The sequence below is a fragment of the Strix uralensis genome, chromosome 3, assembly GCF_047716275.1.
Source record: "Strix uralensis isolate ZFMK-TIS-50842 chromosome 3, bStrUra1, whole genome shotgun sequence".
In the NCBI taxonomy this organism is placed as follows: Eukaryota; Metazoa; Chordata; class Aves; order Strigiformes; family Strigidae; genus Strix; species Strix uralensis.
The window spans coordinates 39,556,072-39,581,822 of NC_133974.1; the positions used below are offsets into that span (position 1 = coordinate 39,556,072).

At 39.3% G+C, this 25,751-nt stretch overlaps 1 protein-coding gene across 3 annotated transcripts in view; it reads right to left on the bottom strand.

Moving 5' to 3' along the window:
• Positions 1 to 25,751, bottom strand: part of SNAP91 (synaptosome associated protein 91) — a 73,672-nt gene that overhangs the window by 33,535 nt on the left and 14,386 nt on the right. The window contains exons 3-14 of one of the 3 annotated variants that reach the window (XM_074861968.1): positions 20,374 to 20,516; positions 19,236 to 19,311; positions 17,344 to 17,446; positions 14,193 to 14,286; positions 12,901 to 13,012; positions 11,358 to 11,464; positions 10,071 to 10,112; positions 5,844 to 5,914; positions 5,416 to 5,421; positions 4,436 to 4,463; positions 2,331 to 2,440; positions 1,056 to 1,156 (exon numbers count right to left, since the gene is read on the bottom strand). In XM_074861968.1, coding sequence (XP_074718069.1) covers positions 1,056 to 1,156; positions 2,331 to 2,440; positions 4,436 to 4,463; positions 5,416 to 5,421; positions 5,844 to 5,914; positions 10,071 to 10,112; positions 11,358 to 11,464; positions 12,901 to 13,012; positions 14,193 to 14,286; positions 17,344 to 17,446; positions 19,236 to 19,311; positions 20,374 to 20,516 — 993 coding nt within the window. Of the gene's footprint in view, positions 1 to 1,055; positions 1,157 to 2,330; positions 2,441 to 4,435; positions 4,464 to 5,415; positions 5,422 to 5,444; positions 5,502 to 5,843; positions 5,915 to 10,070; positions 10,113 to 11,357; positions 11,465 to 12,900; positions 13,013 to 14,192; positions 14,287 to 17,343; positions 17,447 to 19,235; positions 19,312 to 20,373; positions 20,517 to 25,751 lie in introns of those variants that run through there. The other 2 variants (XM_074861967.1, XM_074861965.1) reach the window with 2 other exon arrangements.

The following is a 25,751-nucleotide window of genomic DNA, read 5'->3' on the forward strand; positions in this document are numbered from 1 at the left end:
AGATTACATTTCAGTTAGTAAAACTGACACTTCTGCAAAAAAAATATTCAACAGATTAAATTGGAATATGCAAAACATGGTCTACATGACAGCCATAGCTATCCTCTCATAATGAAGTGGCTGAGATACAATGTCATCTTTAATGAACGAAAGCTAAGAACAGAAATAGGGAATGCAGAAGCCACTAGTACCCAGTATTAGTATTCATAGCAGAGTCAGCATGACTCAGTGTAGCATTCTTGCCGTGACAGGGCTGATGAGTTCATTAAGCTGCCACACAAGATCTCTTAAGATTATACCACAGTGGGTTTACAACTATGTAAGTTAAATCACATTTACTGGCCTAATTCCTTGTCTTCACAGGACAGGAGTGAACACAGCCTACATTTATTGTGGTCCCCTTCAGACCACCAGCTGCTAGTGCTGCCTGGAACAACAGGCTCAGTTCACCACAGAGCTCAGATTTCAGAGAGCTGGTTAGGTATTCCTATTTGAAAGGAGTTAGCCCTCTACTTCTATTTTCACATTATTATTCTAAGCAGACAAGGAAGACTTTAATATAGTATATGTTAAGGGTTGTCAGAGGTAATCACTCTTGCAGCATGACTAATTTGCCACCATTTGCTTTAGATGCATTTTTGTTTTAAAAGATATTTTTGATCCTCTCCCTGCTGATCTGTGGGCTTTGCTTTATGAACAGAATTGATTTCTGCCCTCACCTTGTCAATAAGCATATGAACAGTTCTAGTTCTTCTGTTTTAAAGTGCCTACCCTACCTGTTCACCTTCAGCCATCCCCTTCCTGCTCACTTTTAGTCACATAATCCTGGCTCCCCCCAGCTTTGCAGTCAGGCCCTTATAAGCAGCTTATACTATTATGCATATCCCTGGAAAAAGGAGTAGCTTTGTGCTGCGAAGGGATGCCTGACTGTCAGGTCAGCAGAAACCTGGGAGCGAGCTGGGAACATCCTGTGCTAGTAGAGAAAGAGCCAGGTTTCAGTTCAGGCAAGAAGATGGAGACTGCAAGAAGAGATGCTGACAGTGAGGTTTCTCTACCTCCCCATGAAGTTGCTCCAGCAGGGGCTGCTGGAGCCGCCTGCCCAGTTGCAGCAAAATCTGGCTGAAGATCCAGAAGATCACTGGATGGTTTGGAAGAGCTGCAAAGGAAAGGAAAAGAGATATCAAATACTGGAGGAATTAATCCATTTTAATCCAGTTTTAAAAAATTGAAAAATCAAGACTGGATTGTAGGAATTACCCTTAGTTTGGATGACCGATGAAACCATTGAGAGACACTTTTTTTTCAGGCCTTAGGATTAGAGCAGTGGCCATAAACACCTCTACTGCAGTAAGTGCCAAGAGTACATTACACTCCAGGATGGGACCTTAACTTACTTCAATTACTTGATAATGACATTGTACCAGATCTATGAGACTTCTGCAATCCTAAAAAAACAACCAACCAAAACAAAACAAAAACCAAACAAAAAGCCCCCAAACCAAAAAACAAAATCACAGGTGGTCCCCAAGGACAGAGCAAAGAACTGCTGTGACTGAAAAAAGCTCCATTCTACTTCAGTATTTCATTGTGCCATGTCAGAAAGCAAGAAACGTGGATCTCCAGGCATTAGAAGAGAGCTGGTAAAACTTCCATGGCTTAAGCCACCCCGATACTTGCTTAGGAAACAAGGTCTTGTTCATTTAGAACACTTTAATAAACAATAGAAGCTCTTTCTTCAGTGAAATACTTATCTGACATTTACTTGAGGTTAGTCACATCTTTGGACTTTTGATTCAAGCTTAGAGCTTTTACATGTCTAGAGTTCTTTTATTTCTGCTCATTACAATGAGCAACAGCACTTTATTCTGGTTTTGACTTGAAAGCAAGGTTCAGATTTTCTCAAAGGTCAATGTTTATTTTTTATTTTAACCTCCAAAAGTTCATTATTTTCGTGCTTCATTAACTGATTTGAAGAAATCAGCAAGAAAAAGGAATCTTAATTCAGCAGTTTTAGAAACAGAATACTGAAGGTCAAACACTACTTTGGATTTGCGTATTACTTCAGTCTATTAAATTAAAAGTTTATGTTGGGAATGGTACAACGTCACTACTGCACTGAAAGCAAATCAGAGTAGCCACAATCTTTTTAATTTTATTTTTTTTTTGTTAGAGCTCATTTGTGATCTATAATGGTAGAAAAATATAGCCCATTCAATACTGTTGCACGCTACCTGTAAAGTAAGCAAAATCTTGCAGGCAAGCCTCCTGTTACAAGTGTGACTTTGGCATCTATATCAACCTCAGTAACTCAAATATGCTTTTTAACTTACCTGACTGGAGCAGCTGTAGATGAAGTTGCAAAAAGATCAACTGGAGGAGATGTATCAATAGTTTTTGCTGGAGTAGAACTAGGAGATGTAACAGTTGTGGCTGGAGAAGACTGGAGAAATATTTTAAATACACATTCAATATACCAGCCTTTCTCCACAAACAACTCATGCACAGATTCACATACTTTAAAAATCCAGTTTTGACATCAGGTCATATTGTGAACTGTTCCCCCCTTTGAAAGAATTTAAGGAAGATTGGGCTAAGTTTTCTGGGGGTGGTAGAGTTGAGAAACTCCAAGGTGACTCCACCTAGCCTCGCTCAAGAGGAAATGCCTATTGCATGCATTCAGAGCACCTGCAGACATCAGCAGCCAGTCTCACATGAGCTTTAGCCCCTTGGGTTCAAGACTCACCCAACATCTAGGCAAATAACTCAGACTTGTAATCTTGAGTTGCCTTAAAAATCCCTACCTTTTAAAATCCCAATTAGGGTAACTAACAGTTCCTATGTGTCAAAGGATTCTTAGCAAGTTCCAAGAAAATAGTTTGCTCCCCAGCAAACTCCCTCCTCTCAGTTTGAAGACCATCTGCAAGATGGGAGGAACAAAGTATTTTTGTGGGTTTGTTTCCACATCTGTCAGACCCTTCATTTTGTCCACAGAATGAAATACCTGTTTGTCTACAGCAGCACCTTAGTACTCCAACCATAGAAATGGTGGGAGAAGAGAAATGGTTAGAAACTAAGTTAAAAGTGTGTACATAAACCATCAGACTGAAGAGAGTTTAAAGAGCCATCAACAGTCCTAACTGTTAAGTCCTTGGGAAGACACAAAGGACAGCTCAGCCTACGATTTTGTTTTGTTAGCTCCTCTAATTCTGGATAAAGATACCTTAAATATGGCAAGGACAGACACCCAGGAGAGTATATTGCAACTCTTCTGTGCACTTGAGGACTCAAGTTACCTTGAAGAGTGTCAATTTAATTCTAAAAGACACTACGAGCTTTGTTACAGCATCTCACATGCCAGGGAGATCCTTTTCCTAACGAATGAAAAGAAGTCCTATGTTTAGTACCATTTGTCTTTCTGACCACTTCCACCAAAGAAAAAGCATTGCAAATTTGAAGTGATTTTCTTTTGAGTTCTGCTACTGCCGTCCCATCATCACAACTCTAGCAGGAGATGGATATAAGCTTTCTAGCCTCTCCTCAAGGCTTCACTAAGGTTTGAGACTAGAGTGGTCCAAATTCTTCATGTAAATTGGGGAAGAGGGGGTTAAAGTTGTAAGAACACTTTCTGAGCCATCATGTAGTTCTCACCAACTGCTGCAGTACTGAACAGGAGTTTTTTGTTTTTTAAAAAAGGCTTTTTTGAATGAAATTTAAAAGCTTTCACTAGAATCAACCATTGAACTGCCTTCCTCAGATTCTGAAGTTTTCATTGAGGTTTTTGGGCACAACACCTGTTACTAGACACAGAACTATGTCACCTGGCAATGCTTCAGGGATACCAGGAACTACTATTACTAACACCGTAAAGCTCATTAGCTTATCTGACACTCAAACCAAGACAGTTTCACTGGCAACTCTTAATTAGTGAAACTGCTCACCTTAAGCAAGGTCAATTCTGAAACTAGGTATATGAGATGAAAGTTTTCTTCCTGGCTCTTCACATGAATGTGGTTTTAAGAGTCAGAATTTCCTCCTAAAAAGCTGCAAGTGGACTGAAGAATTTGGAGGAGAAACAGTACAGAGTCAGTTTCTCACTGACATGAGGATTAAGGGGAAAAAAAAAAAAAGGAAGTTGAGATAAAGATATGTGTATCTTTTATGCTTTCACAAAGCATGACCATCAAATACTGGCAAAGCCGCTTAGCATCCTGCACTGGTATAAGTACTGTAGTCCTACAGATCAGTGAAGCACTTTTATGGGGCCATTATTTACAAGGCTATTAAAAGATCCAATTTTGTCAATTATGTAGGGCCAAGGTAGCAAAGTCTAGAAAGCAGATTAGGAGATGGAAATTTAACTCTTTAGGCCCTTAAGATGTTCTAAAGCATATCACCTGAACAAGAATTAACTAGTACAGCAATTGGCAGTATTTACCTTGCTCAGAGGAGAAGGAGCCCCAGATCTAGAAAAAAAAGGGGGGGTTTCAGATAAGTACACTTTTGGAAACTGTGTTTCTGGTCATCCAAACTCCTGCAAAAATGCCAAAATCTAAGCATGACAGCTTTATGAAGATCTCTACAACTGCATGCCCTCCCCATTTCTCAAACTTCCATGTGCCACTTTAGACAAAGAATGAAAATTTTTACTTCAAATCTTAAATTCACCTCTTAAGCTAATTGGTATCATAGGGTTATTCTGCCTTTTAAATAAGTTGTACTAAATGGAGGAAAGGCAGAGATGCATGCAAATGTCTTGCTTTTAGGCCTACAGGAGCCAGTAGAAAAGAGTTACTGGGGCAAGATGTCACCACCATATTATAAAATCATGCAACAGCAGCAGAATAACTCTACTATGGAAGCAGTTATCTAACACAAGTCTTCTGAGGATGTGTCAGTGAATTTTCAAAGTCTACTCTTCTTTTAAAGAAAGTCAGAGTTACTTTAAAATAATGATATTTAAAAGTATGGAAACAGTTGGAAAGCCCAAGCTGAAAGTTCTCCCACATGCAAGAAAACCGCACTAAAACTAACTGAGAGCGCCTTAATCTTAAGTAAGTTAAACTGTACATAACTGCATTTGTTTACTCTCACCATTATGAGGTATGAATATATTGCTACATATTTTTAGAGCTTTGATCTAAGAGATGAAAGGAGGAGTTGAAGTTAAAACTGCACCAGTATTGCACTAGTATCCATCCTACAGGTTACTTGGATTGAGTAAGTCCTAGGAGCTGTAGAACTGATTAGAAGATCTGGAGCTATGACAGAAACAACCAAAAAGAACTTGACTATATACAAAAGCAAGCAACAATTTAGGTACAATTTAAAGAAGATATCTATTTCTAAGTGTTCAAGACATCTTAAAAAAAACCCCACATGTCTGCATGCAAGTGATATGTAAACATATGTACTTACCCTTCGCTAAATTGCAAGGAAAGCAACAGTAAAAGAGAAAACACAGGTTTAGCTTAATCCATCCTAGACTTAGTCATGACACGTATCTAGTAAGAAGATGCAAAGCCATTAGAAAACAAATACATTTTGATGATAAAAGCCTTAGCAGCAGGGAAAAACAGTTCCTTCTAGGAGTTTTCCACAGTTAATTTTATTTCATTTTGGAAAGTGTCTAGTTGTTCAGTGTGTTGTTTCCCCCTCACCCCCCAGTAAGAAAAAAAACAGTTGCCATTAAGATTACTTCGTAAGGGAAAGGAAAAACCTAGTCTTACCACAGCTTAGTTTCCAGATAAGATACAAAAGGAGGTTGGGGGAGGCAAATCTAAACATCAGCTAGTCTCACATTGTTACTGTTACGACTTGATACATGGTACAACATATATACCTACTTGTTGCCAGGTTTTTTTCCTTCCAGTGAGTTTAGATGTTGCTCAAGGGTCTCCATGAGACTGCTAGGAGCCTTGAAAGCAAAGAGACAGACACACTTCTAAACACACTGCATTGACCTAATACTTTGAAATCCAGTACCAACTCCCCTGAAGTCCACCATGTGCATGCTCATGCTGTTATTTTATCTACAACGCTGTGAAAATAGTGGATTTCCATGCTAGAAGTATTGAGGGAAAGACAGCTTCTCAAAGATAATACTGTGTCCAGATTTGCAGAGAGAAAACATTTACCTCTACTAAACGGCACCTGAAGCCTAAATCCAGGATGTGTTGCTCATCATGCTTTGAGTCAGTGTTAAACATTGACAACAGCACAGGCATCCACAGGGTTAATTTTAAGAGTAATATGTTCAAGATCATCCTTTCAGTTTTGCTTTTAGTCAGACCTCCAACACCTCTTTCATGATCAGAGGGTTAGATAATATTTGCAGTCTAAACAAAAACTAAAAGTCCCTTCCAATGCCCCCAAAAAGCAGCTATCTTTGGTTCAAGGCTCCCAACATCACAAAATTTTATAGCTGTTTCTTCTCAAAATGGTAGCCAGGTGCAAGATACTAAGCCCAACAGCTAACTCAAAATTCAAAAAGATTACTATTTTAGACATCTGCAAAAACTAAGCTTTTTCAAGCCTTCCTGATCTTAGGTTTTATTTTAAGCAACATTTTGTGGCCAGGCAATACCCCCAGGCATGCACTTGCTGTTACAATGGTAGATAGGAAAAACAATTGTAAATGCAAAGGACAGTGTGCTTAGCTACTCCAGTATAAAAACAGAGTCCAGAGAAATAGAATCCTACAAGATCAACAAGCAAGGAAACCCTTGAGAGATACAGTAACATATAACAGTCAAGTATTTCATCAGGGTTACCGGTTCATCAATGGTACAGTCTTTAAATGGGGAATTCTCTTTATCAGTCTCTTTCAAATCAACCACAATTCCTGACAGCAATACCTACAGTGTTTTTCATAAATAACGTCTTTAATTTCAGAGCACATATATGCATCAAAGAAGTCAGTTTGCGATGCTTGAAAACAGACTATCCACTGCTTCCATGTACAGTATGCCGAAAACCAGCTGACTGGCTAAATCAGATGTTTCAGAATGCTTAGTATCTGCTAATACGAATGCACAGCTAAGTGTACTTACAGTGTCTGCATATTAATTTTGGCATTAAAACTGAGCAGTAAGGTAACATCACACATGCAGAAACTGAAAATGCTCAAAAATCCTAAAATGATAGCTTGAGTTTAAATATGTCCCACCTACATACACAATGCAGAAACACCTTAACCATTGCTGCTTTTATAGGCATATTTATTAATTTTCAACTAATTTGAGCACAAAAAATAATTTGGTTAAACACAAGTGACTTAGTTACAAGAATTCTCCAGCAGCAAGAAAAAGATGAGCAAAGGCTGTCATTTGCTAAGAAAAAAAAAGAAAGAGAAAAAAGATTCAGATCTCTATGTATTCAAAAAGGCTATAGCATAAGATACAAGTTGTGCCTACTTAAACATGTAAACAGAAAGCTATGTTTCAAAAAAAAAAATCCACTATTTCCTGTTACCAGTTACCTCTACACACTTTAAATAGCTTTCCAATATATTATTCACAGGTTTCTTAAAAGCCAACAGAGTAATATGAAACTCATCTATCAAATAGAATTCACAGAGGAAGCTTCAGAAAACTTCTACCCAGATACAATTTGGAAATTAAATATTGCCTGGTATCTGATTTGCAACACTGAACATTGCTTAACTTCTAGATACTGCTTCAACATTAAATTATTCTATCAGTCAGCATCATGGTGGAACCTTAGATATGGGTTCCCCCACTAGGTATTTGGGGAAAGCTGCCATACTTTAAGAACTGTTAATAAATAAAAATGAGCCAAGCTCTTTAGTTGCTAAGATGACTCCTCAGCCTCCAAAACCTTGCAGACAAACTATAAAGTCCAAAGTTGAAAGCTATGAGCTTGTTATTCAGTACTGTGACCACTTGTTTGGATTTACACAATCCACTTCTTGTTGAATACTACTGACTATTGCCATGGCTTGCTTTAGGAATTTAGGTATACCATTAGTATTATATACAATCATATATTATTTATTCACTGAAATTTAGTTTTATTATTCATCGTTTGTTTATTTCTCACTGAAATACACTGCTTAGGTCTTACACACAATCTACAGCATATTGCAGATTAGCCTTAGTAAGTGAGTACCAAACAGCCTTTGTGAGAACACAGCTATGAGGGACTACTTGAGAAGACCACTGAAGTGGTCAGGCAGTTGGACTAGATGATCGTTGTAGATCCCTTCCTTCCAAAGGAACTATTCTATTCTTTTCTATTTTAAAGCATTGGTTCATGAGGTGAAGGGGACCCTCTGGTAGCAGTAACTAAGGTGCTGCTGAGCCAAGTGCAGCACTGACTGATTATGCAGAACAGGGCTTGTGCAGTCCCAGCAGGAAGCCTTTCCAGAAGGCTGATGCAACACAAACAGAAACAAAGTGCTACAGGAATTTATAAAGCATATTTCATTAACTGAGCTTAAGGTGAGTTATTCTGGTTCAAGGACTTCTTCATTCATGACTGACTGGACCTTGTTAAAAAAGAGCCCCTGAGGTGCAGAGTTAGGTAAACACAATACTTCAGCTATTTCAGAACTGGGTTTGGTATTCCACATGCTGCTAGAAGTCTAAGCTTTCCTCTGCTGAAAGAGTGGCCAGACTTCATTGCTCCGTAGTATCTGAAACCCATAAAGATTAATACTCTCCACCTTCACATCATGTCACACTTTCAAAATTTTTAACTGGCTTTTTAACCAAGAGAACCACTATTCTGATGCTGATTTAAACCAGGCTTTTGAGACTACACATTCATAGGTTATGAATGCTTAGGATTTACAGGTGTTAAGTGGTTTGGGCTGCTCTTCTGTTCCAATTTTACTGGCATCAAAACTGACATGAGTGAACTCTTCAGCATGGATCTCTTCTCCAAGTAAATATCCTTTTCACATTAAACACAAAGCCAGGCACTCAGGTCAGTTTGCAAGTGATATTGAAAATAGACCAGCACAATAGAATTTAAGCAGCTACAGCATAAGTGAATTTTTATGTTAAAAGTTTTGATGCATTCAGCAATCAAATCACAACTTCTGCATTTAAACTTGCAGTTCACTATACGTAGACCAAGACAGCTAGTGCTGCTCTGAATTCAATCTCTGGACCAAGACGTGTCAGGGTCAGATTATGAAGCAAGTCACACCACAATTGCTATGCAGTCTGTTGGCAAAAATGAACTTGAGCTATAAGCTGCAAAAATCTGTCCTTTAGCAAGGAAAAAGCAAAACAGCCTACCCTTCAACTATAGGTCAAAAGTCATCATAAAAGATATTATTTTAGTTATATCAGTCTTCAAAAATAGCTTTGGGCAGTTCTTATTTGCAAGTTGGGAAGGCTTTACAATGTTAGTGGCATGACTTTTATGTAAATACCAACACTTACACTCCTGGTGTGCTAATTACAGAACTTTTAGTTATTACACAGATCCAAAAAGACTACAAGAGAAGCTGTTATGGTCTAAACCCAGCCAACAGCCAAACATCACGCAGCTGCTCGCTCATCTTTCACCAGCCACGGGGATGGGGGAGAAAATTGGAGCAGTAATGGTAAGGAGACACATAGGTTGAGATAAAAACAATTTAATAATTGAAATTTAAAAAAAATCAAAAATAATAATGATAGCAAATACAAACGAGTAATGCATGATGTGATTGCTCACCACCCGCTGACCAGTGCCCATCCCACTCCCAGTTAGCGATCCCAGAGAAGAGAAAAATCTTGAAACAGCAATCCTGGAAAGAGAGAGCGAGCTTCCCAGCCCACCTTCATCTACACACTGAGCATGACGTTGCATGATATGGAATATTCCATTGGCCAATTTGGGTCCTGTACTCTGGCTCTGCTCCCTCCCAGCTTCTTGCACACTAGCAGCACACGGGAAGCTGACATGTCCTTGATTTCTTAGCGACAAGTAAAACCATCAGTATATTACCAACATTCTTCTCATACCAAATCCCATATAGAATCCAAAACACAGCACTATTCTAGCTGCTAAGAAGAAAAATTAGTTTTACCCCAGCCAAAACCAGGACAGAAGCTTACCTGTGTAAGATCAGGGATATCGCCTTTGTCAATTCCAACTTGCTGTGGGTATAAAAGAGTAAAATATAGTGCATTATTCCACTGCAGCATGCATTAATTGCATTAATTTCTTCAACAATCTGCAGCAGTCTTTTTTTTTAATAATAAAGTAAATACCCATTAAAAGAAAAAAAAAAAAAAAGGAGTTCAATTCCACCCAGGTAAAGTTCATACTCCATACTGCAAGTCAGGCAGTGCTTTCTGGTTATACACTGTTGTCTTGGAGGCCAGCATTAGTGAACTGCTAAACACATACTGTCCAGATACCTGATTAATCTAATGAAGTTCTCCGAAATTCAGCCAGATAGCAAATCCTGGAAGACATCACTTAAAAAATGCTAAACTTCAAGTCACTTTGTTGTGCCACACTTCCTTCCTAGCATTTCAAATACAGCAAGATGAGATTTAAGTCTACAATCTTCCATTAGTTCCTGTTGCTTCACTATGGCTCTTCAAAGTGCCTGTTGGCTTAGTTTTTGCAGAACAAGCTCCACTGCACCTAGTAATCCTGAAGTATAGTCACTATAATCCCAGTCCTGCAAAACTGACCTATAGGTGTCTAAAATACTTCACTCCCTCAAGTTCAACATCCATATCAGACATTACATGCCATTCCAGAGTCTAGCAGGCTCCTTCATAGATAGTTAAGTAAACTAGCAAAGAAACAAAATTTTTATTCAGCTCATTACTGCTGTCCATTATAATGAAGCATGAAACACGGAAAATGTGCATCTTGTGCCAAGGAGCCAACTGCCACAAATGAGAGCCCAGCAAAAGAGTTAATTAACCATGTAATATTTCTATTATCCACATAAAAGGATGATAACAAGGATCAAAACCAGGAAAATCTCACATTCCATTTAACTTGTAGTTGGCTACAAAGACTTAACAAGCAGACTTATAAAATCATTTTGTTTTTATTCCTAATTGCTCTATCTTCCTCTGATGTTCAACCCTGTCCTAGAAGCATGAATTTCCAAGAAATATTAATATGGTTGAGGTCATGACATCTGTTATATCACCAGGAAAGTTGAGGCTGGCTGCAGAGTAGAGACATGTGGAAGTCCTAAACAGGGCTTAACTACTTCAAGAAGAGCTGAACAAGCAGATCCAGGAACTTCTACACTGCCTCACATTTATACACAGAGAGTCAGATGCTTAACAATTACAATTAATATTTTACATCAGTGCTAAAAAAATTCACAAAATACTTAAGTGCCAGGCTCCAGAAGACTAGAAGTCACTTACCTCTGCAACTTTAAGAAACTCTGATACTCTGGTCATTCGAGTAAGAAATCGTTTGTAGATTTCAAGAGCATCTTTACATTGGCCCTTTTTCATTTCAAAAAATTTCTCTAGAGAAATAATTTGACAAATTTCAGTTAAGATATCTTACATTAGGTCTGCATTCATCAGCAACTCTAGTTTTCAGGAAAACCACGTTTCAGGAATATTTCACCATATTAACATTTTTCTACTGGGATGTTAATCTAGTGGCGTTCCTAGTCCTCAGTAGAATTTAGAAGCTGGACTTGCTGAGCTGCTAAAGAATTATATAGACTGGAAAATTGAACCCCAATCAGCCATCGCATTGTGTGTGATGTAAACAAGGTTTTTAAAGATAAAACGTAAGCAGCTGAAGTATCTCCCAAACTTAAAATTCAAAGTAATTAAGGATACTTAAACATGTGTTAATGTCCTCTCCTAAGTTGTCTTTACTCCAAAAAACAGTACTTTTTCTACTTGAGTAACTCTCTAAAGTTGGTTCATGCCCATTATCAAGCACAACGGCCACATATTTCACCCTGAACTTATGCTTTTAGTAGCAGCAGACAGCGAAATCTCAATCCAATTGGTATGCTCAACACATTTGTTATCTGCTCCGTGAGTTTCCCATGCCTATAGTTTCAGTCAAAATACCTGGGACTTACTTCTGTGAAACCACCAGAAAGCATTGCAACATGGATACAAAAAAACTGTTTGAGCTTTACAGCTCAGAAACATCTTTTTGCCTGTTCAGTCTCTGTAACCTCTGTGTTTCTTCCTGTTCTAGTTGCAACCAGAGTTTTAGGTCAGTCATGCTGGCCAAGCAATCTCAGTTTTTAGCTGTCTTTATAGATCAGCTGAAGTATAGACCAGGCAAGTTTTAATAGTTGAAGTTCATTTTCTACAGGTCCAGTTACGTTTGCTGCAGTTTACAGCAACTCATGGTTTTAGACTTCATAACAAAGCCTTTTGCAGGGACAGCTTAAGGTGTGTTATGCTGGTGATCATGCTAAGCTGTCTGAGCTTCAGAACATGCTCACAGCTTCCTATAGACTTCATAGGCTCACATCAGGTAGGGTTCTGGAGGGGATCCAGCCTTGGCAGTCATGCTTTCAGATATGTCAGGAACGTTATTCAGGAGTATATTACTTCATATAAGGCTACCATATGGCATATATAACAGCAGAACCTGGGCATCTTAAAAATGCAGTCAAAGAGCAAAAGTTGCTTTGCTAACCTTGCAGAACATATTATGCAAGCTCACACAGCACTGTGCATTTCTTTAAGCACAGAGATGCTCAGTGTCTTTAAGTAGACATCTGTACAATTTTAAGGGCATATGACAATACAGCCTCAGATAAACGTTAATGTAAGAGGTTATGGTATAAAGTTTTCTCTCACTTCAGAACAGAACAGTCAAGAAAAATGTAGTTTTAACGAAAGTTAAGTAAAAAAACTGAAGCAGATATGAAACTTGTTTTTCACTTGCTCAGGGTATATGAGATACAGACACCAGGTTACTTACCTAGTAAGTTAATAACCCCATCATTGTAGCAAGCAAAAAGTTTGATAAGATCTTTAAATAGAAGCATGAATGCAGCATTTATGACACCATTTGTCAGTTCATTTGGATGAACCTACAAATAAAATACCAGTTATTTCTAACAGATGTACTGAATGCAATCAGAAGTTTTAGCTTGCACCAGGTATCTGATACTGTTACAGATAGAATCTGAATACAAGCTTTCACACAAAGAAACCAAAGAAAGGTTTCTGTTAGCAGATCAAGGATTGCGTTTGTCACCACTCCAAAACAATTCACTACAGCAGAGGAGCATCCCCATCAACAGTAAACATCTTAGTCTTGACCCCTTCACCTATCACAAAGCTTTAATGAAACTGGACAAAAGATGTCAGTTCACAGCAGAGCTTAACAAAACCTCAGAAGTCTTCTAGATCATACAGTTGGGTTAATGATGTCAAGACCCTTCCAGTTCTCGCATTAACTTGGGCAGAAGATAAGTGCTCATTTATTAAAATATCTTTCTTTTATTAAAAATACCTCCTCTTCTGAGACCACTATCAATTTCTATGTCATTAGTGAGACATGTACTTCTAAGGCTTTCCTCTGAAAGCTGTGGTGGGCCCTGCATTCTGCCTGGGAGTGTGTCCTTCTGCCCACCAAGAACAGAAGAATTTCAAGATAAATTCCTTCAGAGACCTCTTTGCAACGTTACACTGTACCTCCTACAACAACTAACTCCTGTTTTTATCCTTTAGGCAGATAAGAAATCTCACCAACATTCATAACATTGTAAATATATTGTAGACACTTATTTCTATGAACAGTCTAGAATAAAGTTTAGCCAATTTAGTTTACAGCTGAAAACAGGATGGAGATTTTGAGGAAGCCAAACCATGTACATGTGGTATTTTAACGGCTTTTTTCCTCCCCCTAAAAAGTTGATTGCCAAGAGACAGAAAAAAAGATTCTTCAGTTTCCTTGTTTTGTCCATTTCTTCCCCTCACTGATGCAGAAGATGAAACTTCAAGCTCCAAGTCAGCATTCCTCAATGCCCCTCATTTCCCATGCTGTTCCTCTACCCTCACTACAAAGAAAAAAAATAAGTGTAATCTTCACATTTCATACATATAGGGAAGGGCCACCCTTCACCACACTACCTCAGTGGGACACTGAAAAGGGGATTTTTTGGCCCACATGGTAAAGCATTACCTACAAGGTAAAACATGTTCATTACAACACAGCATGTATAACTCAGTGCCCAGTGTTAATGCTGGGTCAGCTTCAATACATACATCGAATTCAAGTAGTGCATCAATTTGTTCCTGTAATATTGGCATACTCTTCAGCAGCTTTTCAGGAGCCATTGTTCTCATTACACCATCAGCTCTGCAAGAGGGAATACAGATTAGAAGACACGGAGTTTCCCCTCTCCCTTCTCCCAAACTGATTCATTGTCTAAATTTAAGCTTAAAGCAGCTACAATCCATTTCAAATGTCTGGAGCACTGTCTGATTCTCCTGCTTCTCACACCATCATGAGAGCTGGCATGAAAAATACTTCATTCCAGTCACCCTCCCTGACAGCAGGTGAGGAAAAGGTTTTGTGTTAGAGTGATGAATGCAAGAGATTGATCTCTTAATGGAAAGAAGACACTAAGAGTTTAAATAACTTGACAAGAAATACTGTCACAGAAGTACTTAGACAACTGAAAGTCTTTGTGCATTAGGTTTGTTATGAATAACTAGTGACAACTCATTGCTGACCTGTCTGTGGTCACTGAAATAAAAAAAACTCTACAGGTTGGGTTTTTTCCCCATTAAGTGCCACAATATATGCATGTTGATTCAGTGACAATTTAAATCAGGGCAATCTTTGCTCAGAGCCTCTTTCCTCAGTATTCCCGAGTACTAATTAATTCCATTACTCCTTCATAGCACTTCCACTGACTTTGACCTGCCTTATCAGTCCTGAATCATTACTCCAACTGGATCACACAGCAGTCATGTATGTGTAGCCTTCCCTAATTGCCACCTATAGTCTTATAGCAGTCTTCACGCATGCACGTTTTTATCTCTGAATATCATAAACCTGTACATCCACCATTATGTATTGCCCCGTTCTGGCCACTGACAGGTATAGCATCTCCTCTCTGAAAATGCATACCACTATTCTTATATATTTTATGCTACACTCTGAGGCAGCACCTTGTTTTAAGCACCAGAAATAACATGCATAGAAAGCCTTTCCAGGAACATATAGCAAGGCAGGAATAGAAGGATTCCCAGCAACAAAACTTAAGTTTATTTAACATGAAGTGTTCAAAGGCACCAGGTGACAAACAGAACTTAAAATGCTAACACTACAGCAGCCTGCTAGATCAAAGCTTGCCTGAGATATCAATACAACTAGCTACCACCTTCTTAGTGATTCATATTCCAGTTAGGTTCAAGAGAGAACTACTCTAGTCCCCACTATGGGAATGGCATCCAGTTATACAGCAAAGGTGTCATAGTAGGCCCTATACCTTCTGGTAGTTTGAGAAGCAGGAAAGGAAAGCCTGGCAGCAATGCCTGTGTTACCAGCTCAGCATCCCAAGCTGCAGAATACACCGGAACTGCCAGGAGGATCCTGTATGCAACTCATGATTAGCAGGAGCATCTTAGCATGCAGTCAATTAAGCTGCACCTTCAGTGAGTGTTTAGCCACTTGCTGTGTTGTCTGTGCTTCAACTGAGAATCTAGAGCCATTAAAGTCCCAGTTAGAGAAGTCAGAGACTGTACTGGGTTTGCATGGCAAGGTTTTGATAGCAGGGGGGCTACAGGGGTGGTTTCTGTGAGAAGCTGCTAGAAGCTTACCCTGTGTCTGATAGAGCCAGTGTCAGTTGGCTCCAAGATGGACCCACCACTGGCCAAGGCAACAGTGGTAGTGCCTCTGTGATAACATATTTAAGAAAGGGGAAAAACAATTGCTGTGGGAGAGCAATTGCAGCTTGAGACAGGAGCAAGAACATGTGAGAGAAACAACACTGCAGACACCAAGGTCAGTGAAGGAGGGGAAGAGGTGCTCCAGGTGCTGGAGCAGAGGGTCCCCTGCAGCCCCTGATGAAGAGCATGGTGAGGCAGGCTGTGCCCCTGCAGCCCATGGAGGTTAACGGTGGAGCAGAGATCCACCTGCAGCCCATGGAAGACCCCATGCCAGAGCAGGTGGATGCCCAAATGGGGGATCACCCCATGGGACGGCCACTCCTGGCAGGACCTGTGAGCAAGTTTGCTGGCAGCACTTGTGACCTGTGGGGAACCCACACTGGAACAGTCTGTTCCTGAAGGACTGCACCCATGGAAGGGACCCACGCTGCAGCAGTTTGTGAAGAGCTGCAGCCCATGGGAAGGACCCATGTTGGAGAAGTTTGTGGAGGACTGTCTCCCATGGGAGGGACCCCACGCTGGAGCAGGGGAAGAGTGTGAGGAATCCGGAATCCTCCCCTTGAGGAGGAAGGAGCAGAGACAATGTGTGACAAACTGCTCACAACTCCCATTCTCCATCCCCCTGAGGCACCTGGGGGGAGGAGGTAGTGAGAATCAGGAGTAAAGTTAACCCCAGGAAGAAGGGAGGGGGTGGGGGGGGGAAGGTGTTTTAAGATTTGTTTTATTTCTCATTATCCTACTCTGATTTGAATAGCAATAAACAGTTACTTTCCCAGGTTGAGCCTGTTCTGCCTGTGACGGTAATTAGTGAATGATCTCTCCCTGTCCTTAACTCTACCCACAAGTTTTTGTTATATTTTCTCCCCCCTGTTCAGTTGAGGGGAGCAATACAGCAGCTTTGGTGGGCATCTGGCACCCAGTTAAGGTCAATTCCCCACAAAAAAATGTTCTGATAAGTACCAACATATTACTCTGGGCTGCGTTAACTTTTTTAAAAAAAAAAAAAACAACCACAGTCCGTGTGGGAAATAAACCCAGTAGTTTACAACTTTATTCAGTTTATAACTGTTTGCTGTGTGGCCTGCTACAACGTTCAGGTGTTCACTTCAGTTTTCCTTTACAATCAGTTATCTTTCTTATGGAAAGTGTCTAGAGAGTAATGAAACATCCTAAATAAAGTTTCAGAGCACTTCCTTCTCCAAATCCTAAGCACAGTCTCACTACAACACAGTTTAATAAGAGCCGGATTTAACACCTAGCACTAAAAGCTCCAGTTCTGCAAGGCACCTTACTTTAGTCTTCTACCTAATTTGCCTTACTACCCACAGTCTTTCCTCTCCTCCTTGTGCAATTTTTAACACATTACAAATACTTAAGAAATTCAACCATTTTGGTGTTTCATTGTGGCTAAAGAAAAAACATAACAAAGCCATTAAGACTAAAATCAAGCATAACACCACAAGCAAGATTTTCATGGATCAGGCAACACTATCAGTTTACATATCTAAACTTTGCTTACCCTTTCTTCACTCTTGCAAAGTCGAATGCCATTTGTCTGTAGGAAAATGCTTTTTCATTCAAGTATCTACTATAACGCCTTATAAAGGTGGACATGTCATAACCTGCAAAAAACAGTTACACATTTTACATGCAATGTTCACACTTGTTTGGAGGTTCTTTAAGTAAACGATAACATAGTCAATAGACCCTAAGGTTATGTGATCTCTTCTGCGCTATTCAACTCCACATACAGAACAGGCATCAGAAGACATCTTCCAGCTTCTGAAGAAAAAGCAGCAGTGCTGCACCATAACAATCTACCACTGTCCTCTACTTCTAACAGATTCATCCAGTGCACCAGTGGCATGGTTCCTGGGGAAACCTGCTAGTGGCTCCTACACAGTTATCTGGTAACATTACTTGATGACAAAATTAGCAAGACCCTTATTAATGGGTAAAAATGATATTTTCACAAAAAAGTTTTATTTAACTGGTACATGACTTCCAGGATAAAGACTGATTTCAACTTAAACGCTCCTGCTATTTTATCTATGTCAGTCCCTCCAACTCTTACATGGACCATCAAAATTCCCCTGACTAGGTTTACCAGAACAAAGAAATTATGATAGCATTCACAGAGATTAGCACCTTCTTTGAACTGCTACACCAGAGATCTTCAAGGTACATAATACTGTACAAGAAGCCTTAAACTTCAGTGACCTTCAAGCTTATAAGACTTCTGAAGTTAGTATTACAGTCTATCCTTCAGGTCTATCCTTCAAAGTTTCTTCCTCTAAGCTACAGAAATCTGTCCAGAAGACAACTCATCCTCCTCTTTAGTACAACTCCCTTTTTGCTACCTTTATTAAAATCCACACCCCTCAACTTAGTCATTGACTGTATTTTTCCCTAGTATCTCAACATTAACCATCTCTGACAACTTAGGCTTAACACTACCAACTCTGATGCCTTATTATCTATGACACATTGTTGCATTATCTATGAAATGGCAATTTAAGTTTAAAGAAAGTGGCAAAGAACACAAAAGTATGCATTTAACAGAATTCATTGTTGCCAAATACCAGTATCTTTGAGCATGCACAGCATGCTTTACTTAGACAAACGCAGTTTTAATATTTGTTTGGCTTTGTTCCTGCCCTGTGTCACCACTTCTAAAAGATGTTCGAGTCTTTTTGGTGTCACATGTCTCCATTAAGAGATGGGAGTAATGTGGCATTGCTTTGATCTTGCCCATTATTGTAGCATTCCTGCATACAGTCTACAAATATTCTTGCATAGCTGCAGAACTATAAGTTTTCTCTCTTCTCTAGTAGAACTACCACGCAACAAGCTTTTCTTCTGTTAAGTGAAGGAACAGTAAAATTCACTATTAATTCCAGAGTCAAGGTAGAAAAGCGGACTTTTAAGCTTTAGAGAGAACTCCTTAATTTCTGTCTAGACCTTTCTAAATTCACTACTCAAATCAAAACCAGGTAGTTCTTTTGGTGCCTTCTCCCCACTCCCAGTTAAACACTTCTAGACAATTCCTAAAAAGTGCAGTGTCCCCAGGCAATCAAATTGCCATTTAAGATTGAGCAAACCCCAAAAAACTAAATGGAAAGTTATCTATTTCATCCTTAACTCCCATAACAATTAAGGAGATAACTGACCTGGTCCTGACTTCAACCAGCACTTTCTAAGGGAGTTGTACAGTTTCAGCTTTTGAGTAAAAATTTTGCAGGAACCAAGAAACATTGTTTTGAAGTTGTCCAGTCCTGTATTCATTAAGTACTTATAAAAAGGCTTCAGTAGCACATTTTTATATTATTTGCATCTTATGAATGAAGGACCAAATTAACAATAGTATCTTATTTAGAATCTTGTTAAGATTATAGACATGAGTAGGCTTACCGTGAGATCCACTTTTGTCCAGAAAATTGCTGAGATTGAACAATGTGTTTCTAGATGCCAGGTACTGAATAAATCTCTGCAACACAAAGTTACTTTCTTATCACAGGCTGTATCTGAAGGCTTTCTACCTCCTAGCAGGAAGATTACCAGTCTAGTTACAGCATACACATGTGAAAACCAAATTTTTGGTTTAGCCTGCAATAACTTCCTGAAAACCTTTTTCATCCATTCAGAATTATTACATTTAGCCTGAATCTCTACTAAATATCCCACTGTACACATAGATCCTGTGCAAAATACAAACCAGACTGTGGAAGGAGCAATAAAAAAGGTTAATTCTCAGAGATTTGAGGAAGCACAAGATTTATTTGCTTACAAAGCAGTATATCCAGGCTAGTCCCAGACTTTTCAATCCAGCAGCCCCTAGTTTCAGCCAAACTGAGGGTCTGTTTTAATAACAAGCAGGCCCAACATCAACTACAGGGACTAACAGCCTGAAACAGTTACAAAAAGCAAATCAGAGTATCAGCCAAAACTTGGAACAGAAAAAGGACAGGCATAAAAATTTATGCTGTGACACTGGAGAAGTTCACTGCATGAAAACACTTTATATACATCCAGGAAGGAATTGTTTCACAGTAATCCTAAAGCTCTTTAAGTATGCTTTTCGTTTTTACGCAGAAATAGCAGTCTATACGGTCAATAAAAAGCAAGGGCAAGGAAAACACAATCCAAAAGGTTATCAAGTTAAATTTACAGCTCTAGGAAGATTTTAACACTCATGTAGAGAGGGCAGCTATTTGGATGGCAGAACACATGTGCCAGAACATCAACTTTGACTCTAGTCAAAAAGTCCCAGGTAGTTTTTAATCCTATGTAGCTCTGTTTTCAGATAATGCATAAATTGCCAACGTCCTGGAACAGGCTGCTGTTTGCTCTTATGCTACGGTTTTGTAAATGAAGAAACAGATAACTGGCATGCCTCCAACTATGTTGTTAAAGGTTCACCAAGAGTCATTCTTGCCCTTTTTTCTCAGGTCCTTACTGGTTAGACGAGATGCCTTTGTGTTACTAGAGTTTTTGGCTTGGAATCTACTCAGTGTCAATGTGGTCTCCAGAGAAAGCTGATTACACTTACCTCATTGCCATGAACCATTAGATGATGTGTGGTAACTAAGGCTTTGAATACAACCACCCAGCTACTATTTGTTGCTCGCTCAAAAAGCGTATCAGCCATCTGAGGAATATTAACGTTTGTTTCATTAGTTGCTTGGATCAAGTCTGTAAGAGAGAAAAGAAAGGTGTTAGGCGCTACAAGTAAGATGAAAAAGTTTGTAGCATGGCCAAGCTCTCAGCGCACCAGGCTGCAAGTCACCGATGTGACAAACAGCAAGTTCAGTGCTTACGTTCTGTATTAAAAAACAAACAAACAAAACAACAAAAACCCCCAAACCTCATATTATATTAGTACATGCTGACAGCAACACTGGTCTGACTCTTTTGTCCAACAGTACTAGCTTTCCAACAATTCTCTCCTGAGCTATGTTCCAACCTTTCTCTGTCTTCATCCCAGATGAAGTTAGGGTGCACAACATCATGTGACTTTACTGCTTGCAGGTTTTAAAGTTAATTGTGGCAGTTCACTACCTCCGTTAGATGAATAAGTATTATTGAATTCTTCACTTTCAGGTAATACGTCAAGCACACTGATCCCAATCACATCAGCAAAAAAAGGTATCACCAGAAACAGATACTCTAGTCATCTCAGCGGTTAGAGTTTCATCAGCATGCTACAGCACACCTCCTAGAGTCTCTACAGACCTAGACAGCAGAAGATTGCATTCAGGCATGCATTAAGACCTCTTCAATGGTAGGAAAGAAGGCATTAGTTTATACTAAAAAATAATAGTCTTCTGCAAGCAACTGCACCTTATGTAGAAGAAATAAGGCATTAGACTGTCTTAGGGAACAAGAATAAAATACAGCTTTGTGTCCTGTACATTAGGAACGTGTAGACTTGCACAGGACAGTACCTGAAATTAAGGTAAGTACTTAAATCATAAGCAAGCTTTCCACTAGCACCTATATCCCACATCTACTGATAGGATCTTTGATTTATTACATCACCTATTACCTACAGACTCTGGCTAGGCAGCCAGCAATGACCCTCTACAAGCTATTACCTATTTCTGAGACACAGCTGGAAACAGCATAGTGCAACTGCATGGCCAAAACCCGTGTGATGCCAGACACAGCCCTAGAAAGACATGGGGAGATAACTTCATGCAACACAAAGAGCACAGAATACAGACCTAATTGTAGTGCCAAGGCTTAAAGTTTGAAGACCTAAGTAGAAAAGGTTAAAAATTAAAATATTTAACTACTAGACTAAGCATTATCTGTGTTACTAGTGAAAATACTCATCTTTTACTTTCCCTGAGAGGACAGTAATTATTGTTAACGATTTTCCACATATTTCTTACCTGACTAGAAATACTCATCCAACTATTCAAGTCATTCAGTGATGACAGATATTCTACCCTAGAAGCAGACAGGCTATTCTGTGACTGATCCCTGCACACCTAAACTATGTGAATCTGCTGTGAACAGTCTACAGGAGTTCAGTTTACCTGGGCAGCAGGGTCACCACTTTACAGACCTGCTTTCCCTCCCCAGCACAACCCCATATAATGGAGGCCATTAATTCTGCTGCTAAGAGCGGAAAGTGAAGGTTCAGAGTGCTGTGAAACTACCGACTGTCTCTGCAGGGCAGGAAAAGTCCAGAAAACAGGTCTAAACAAACTGAGGAGTCACATCAGCTATTGAGAACGACCTGGTGTGATCAGAAACCCACACTGCTGTACCAGAAGCATTCAGAAGTTTAGGGTTGTTTTTTGTTTTTTGTTTTTTTTAATTCATGGAAAGTGATTTTTATGGGGTTTTTACTTCTGTTAAACAGACTCATTTAAGATACAAGAAATCTATAGCTCAGAGTCAGAAGCCTTTGAAAACTGCAGTGCTTGTGTTTAAAATTGTCTTTCGTATGGGCATAAAAGCTGCAAGTTGTCTTCAGTTTCAGGTCAGTGGAATGATTTTCTGTAATGAGACAAAAGACAAAAATTACGTGATCTATTCATGAAGTTTAATTTTAAAATATTTGTTGTCATGGTGGTTTTTGTTCTGGTTGTGGGTGGGGTTTTTTTGCAAAATACCTTCTGAAATGTAAAGTTAAATTCTATAACCTCTGTAATACTACCCTTGAAGGAGGAAGTTCTGCAGACAAAGTATTATGGTAGCAAAGCCACGCTATTGAATGACAGCAGTTCAAGCACACAGAGCTCTAACAAGTCTCCTTGATCTTGTTGTACAAGTAGGCCAATAATCTTCTATTTTTTACTGCTGATTAATGCATTATAGAAGACAGTGGTTTGTAGAAGTCTAGAAGCAAGTCACAAGTGGCTTGCTTGCTGCTTATCCCGTTCAGAGGTTTTACTGCAGATGACAGCATTTATCCTTAGTATAAGGAAAAATGCATCAAATCTGCAAGCTTTCAGTCCTAAGTCTCAGACATCTCACTAGGGAAGAGGGGTGCTATAAATTGTGCATTCCACTGGTGGATGTTAAAATGAAAACTCGGGAGTCTACCCACAGCAATGCTGGCAACAGTGGCTATAAGGCACTACTCCTATACGCTACCACAGCACTGCTTCTAAAGTCACTCAGACATTTCTGCCTCCTCTCCAAACTGCTGGAGGGTATGGCATCTCAGTCGGCAGTTCTGAATGTTTTAGGACAGGAGTAATTATAGTGCACCAAGTAGAGAGGTATGATTAAATTTAAGCCTACTACTTTCAGTGCACAGAAAAGAATTAAACCACACATAAAGACTTTACTCATCATCTGAGGGGGGGGGGGGGGGGGAAGGAGATGGGGGATTAATTCTTGAAGACCTGTTTCCCATTAAGTCACACCACAAAGTTAGGGAAATCAAGATTCCTGGGTTTCTTTCCCCAATACCATAGAGTCTCAGTTCAACCAGCAATCATCAGCATCTGGAGCAACCCACAAGCATAGCTAACTTTAACGAACTCTGAACAGCAGAGTTTGGTGGCTAAGCTAAATTCTAAAGTAAGACTTTGCAAAATTAATTTGACGTCAGTGTAGTAGGGAAGAATGTCTACAAGGAAAAAGAAAACGCATACAAGAAAAAAATCTAGAAACTACATTTTCAAAAGATACAGATTTAGACATTTACTGGTGGGACACAAACTTAGTTTTCAAAAGAGACAATGAAGTTCAGCCTTCCAAGCAACTCACAGGTGGACTTGTTAATACAAAATAGATAATATTAAGAGTTACCAGATGAAGAACAGCCTATCAGAAGCCATACGAAGCAGTCTTACAAAGCTGATTCCATTGGGTGTATGTGTCCTACACAAGTAGGACAAACAAGGATTAAAGGTACCTTCTTGATGGAAGTTTCTGCTACTGCAGGCATCCATGCCAAGTGCACTGACAGCTAATCCCTAAACCCAGAAATTGAGCTCGAATACAAATTCCAATCAGAGTACAAAATCAGGAATTGCACAGCAGTAGCAGCAAGTGCCTTCATCATGACTTTCACAGAAATGAAGTAGTTAGAGAATGAAGACCTATATATCCTTCATTTGAATCCGTTTGTTTACTGTGGGGACTAAATTATAACTGCCAAAATCACAGTACGTGATTTCTCCTACTTACTCTCTTCATATTTTGGTAGCTGCTATTCTGAACACTTACTCAGTCTAAAGATCCTTGCTTAAATTATGATTTGGACTCCAATACACTTTTTCTAGTTAAGTTTTGAGATGCAAAACCAATGCACATAAAAGAAATAAACCATTGCCAATTCTTTGACACCATAACTTAAGTCTAAACACCAGTCTTCAAACTCTTTGACTAGCCAACTTTTTGACCCAGTCTTAAGACATCTGCAATTAGGGAAGAGAAGCAAAGCTAGAATACGATTAACACGTTCATGATTCAGTGAGGAAGACTGTTCAGTGAGGAAGACTGAAGGAAGACAAGACACTTTAGCTCTTCATGATCTTTTAAACAGACCACTAAAAGAAGTGACTAAGTTTTGGTGTTTAAGTTCATAAGGCAGAAAAAGAGAACAGCAAGAAAGTTCAAAGTCTTCAGAATTTTAGATTTCTTCAGTCTCATTAAAAACTACTTCCTGGTTTTGAGATTCATTTTTTTTTAAGTGAGAGAGATTATACAACACTTTAAAGAATCTGTCTTACTCCTTCACCCTTTCAGATTGTATTCTGGATCTGGGCAGGGTTTTTTCTTGTTTTGGGATGGTTTTAATCTTCTTTAATAAATAGACCTGGGATTCCCCAGTTCAAAGTTAATTATTCACAATTTACATTTCAGTATGCAGAAAACCAGCAGCAGAGCACAAGACCTCTCTGTTCAGAGGGGTATTGGTGCCAATTTCAGAGCAGCTGTCATTCCAGGCTGAATTAACATGTGAGGTGCCTCAGCATCTGAGCTGTGTCATACATTCAGTTCCTAAAAACTTTGCCAAATCTCTCTGACAGTAACCTCCTTACAGACCTTCCTCATTATTACATTGAATGCTAAAATAGTCTTCACAAGATCTTTTTCTTGCTTATAAATATTTAAATAATGCCTTGAACCTATAGAAAAGGAAATGCAGGACTGTTCCAAATGTGGGCTAGTCAAGAACAGAAAGTGACTTAAAGTTAGAGTTTACAAGCCCCAACCAAAAAAGTTAAAAAGGCAAGTAACAGTACAAGTCCTTCCTTGCAAGACACAGAACTGTATCAGGAAGCTACTATATCTTTGTGCTAACTAATGCAAGAGCTAAACTTCCAGGTGTACAGAATACTGACCACAAAACAGTACTGGAAAGCAGAACAAAGTTACCAGTTTCTGCTTTATGATAATTGCTCATGAGAACATTATATGATTTTAATGTTGTTGGCTTTGACTATCAAGCAATTCCACAAGCAAGAGTTGGGAATTTATCCCTGGAGTTAAAGTTTACCATCACCCTCAGCTTGCCTCATCTCCATAAACCGCATCAAATGTGCCTTGTAATAATCTCCCCAGGCAGAACAGCAGTTCATGCTGTCTCCTCCTTCCTCCCCAAAAGTCTACCTCAGGAGTTACTACACCTCATCTTGACTCCAGCAAGCCTACCCTTTATCAAAGTCCAGCATCTTCCAGATATTGCCTATGCACTTTCATGCCTATGCCAAACACAATCTTCCACAGAGTACATGCTCTACAGGTACTATAAAGACTTTCCCAGTAATGCAGCTATAGCCCTTGTGACTACAAATAACTAGGGGACGGATACCCCCTCTCTCCAGACTTAATTGACAGACCTCCTTCTTTCCACACATATCTCAGACTCTTGTGAGGACAAATATTAGCTGCAGATCCTTAAGTTTGATAGGTCATGGCAGTCAGTCTTTGAATCACACAACCGCATCCCACAGCAAG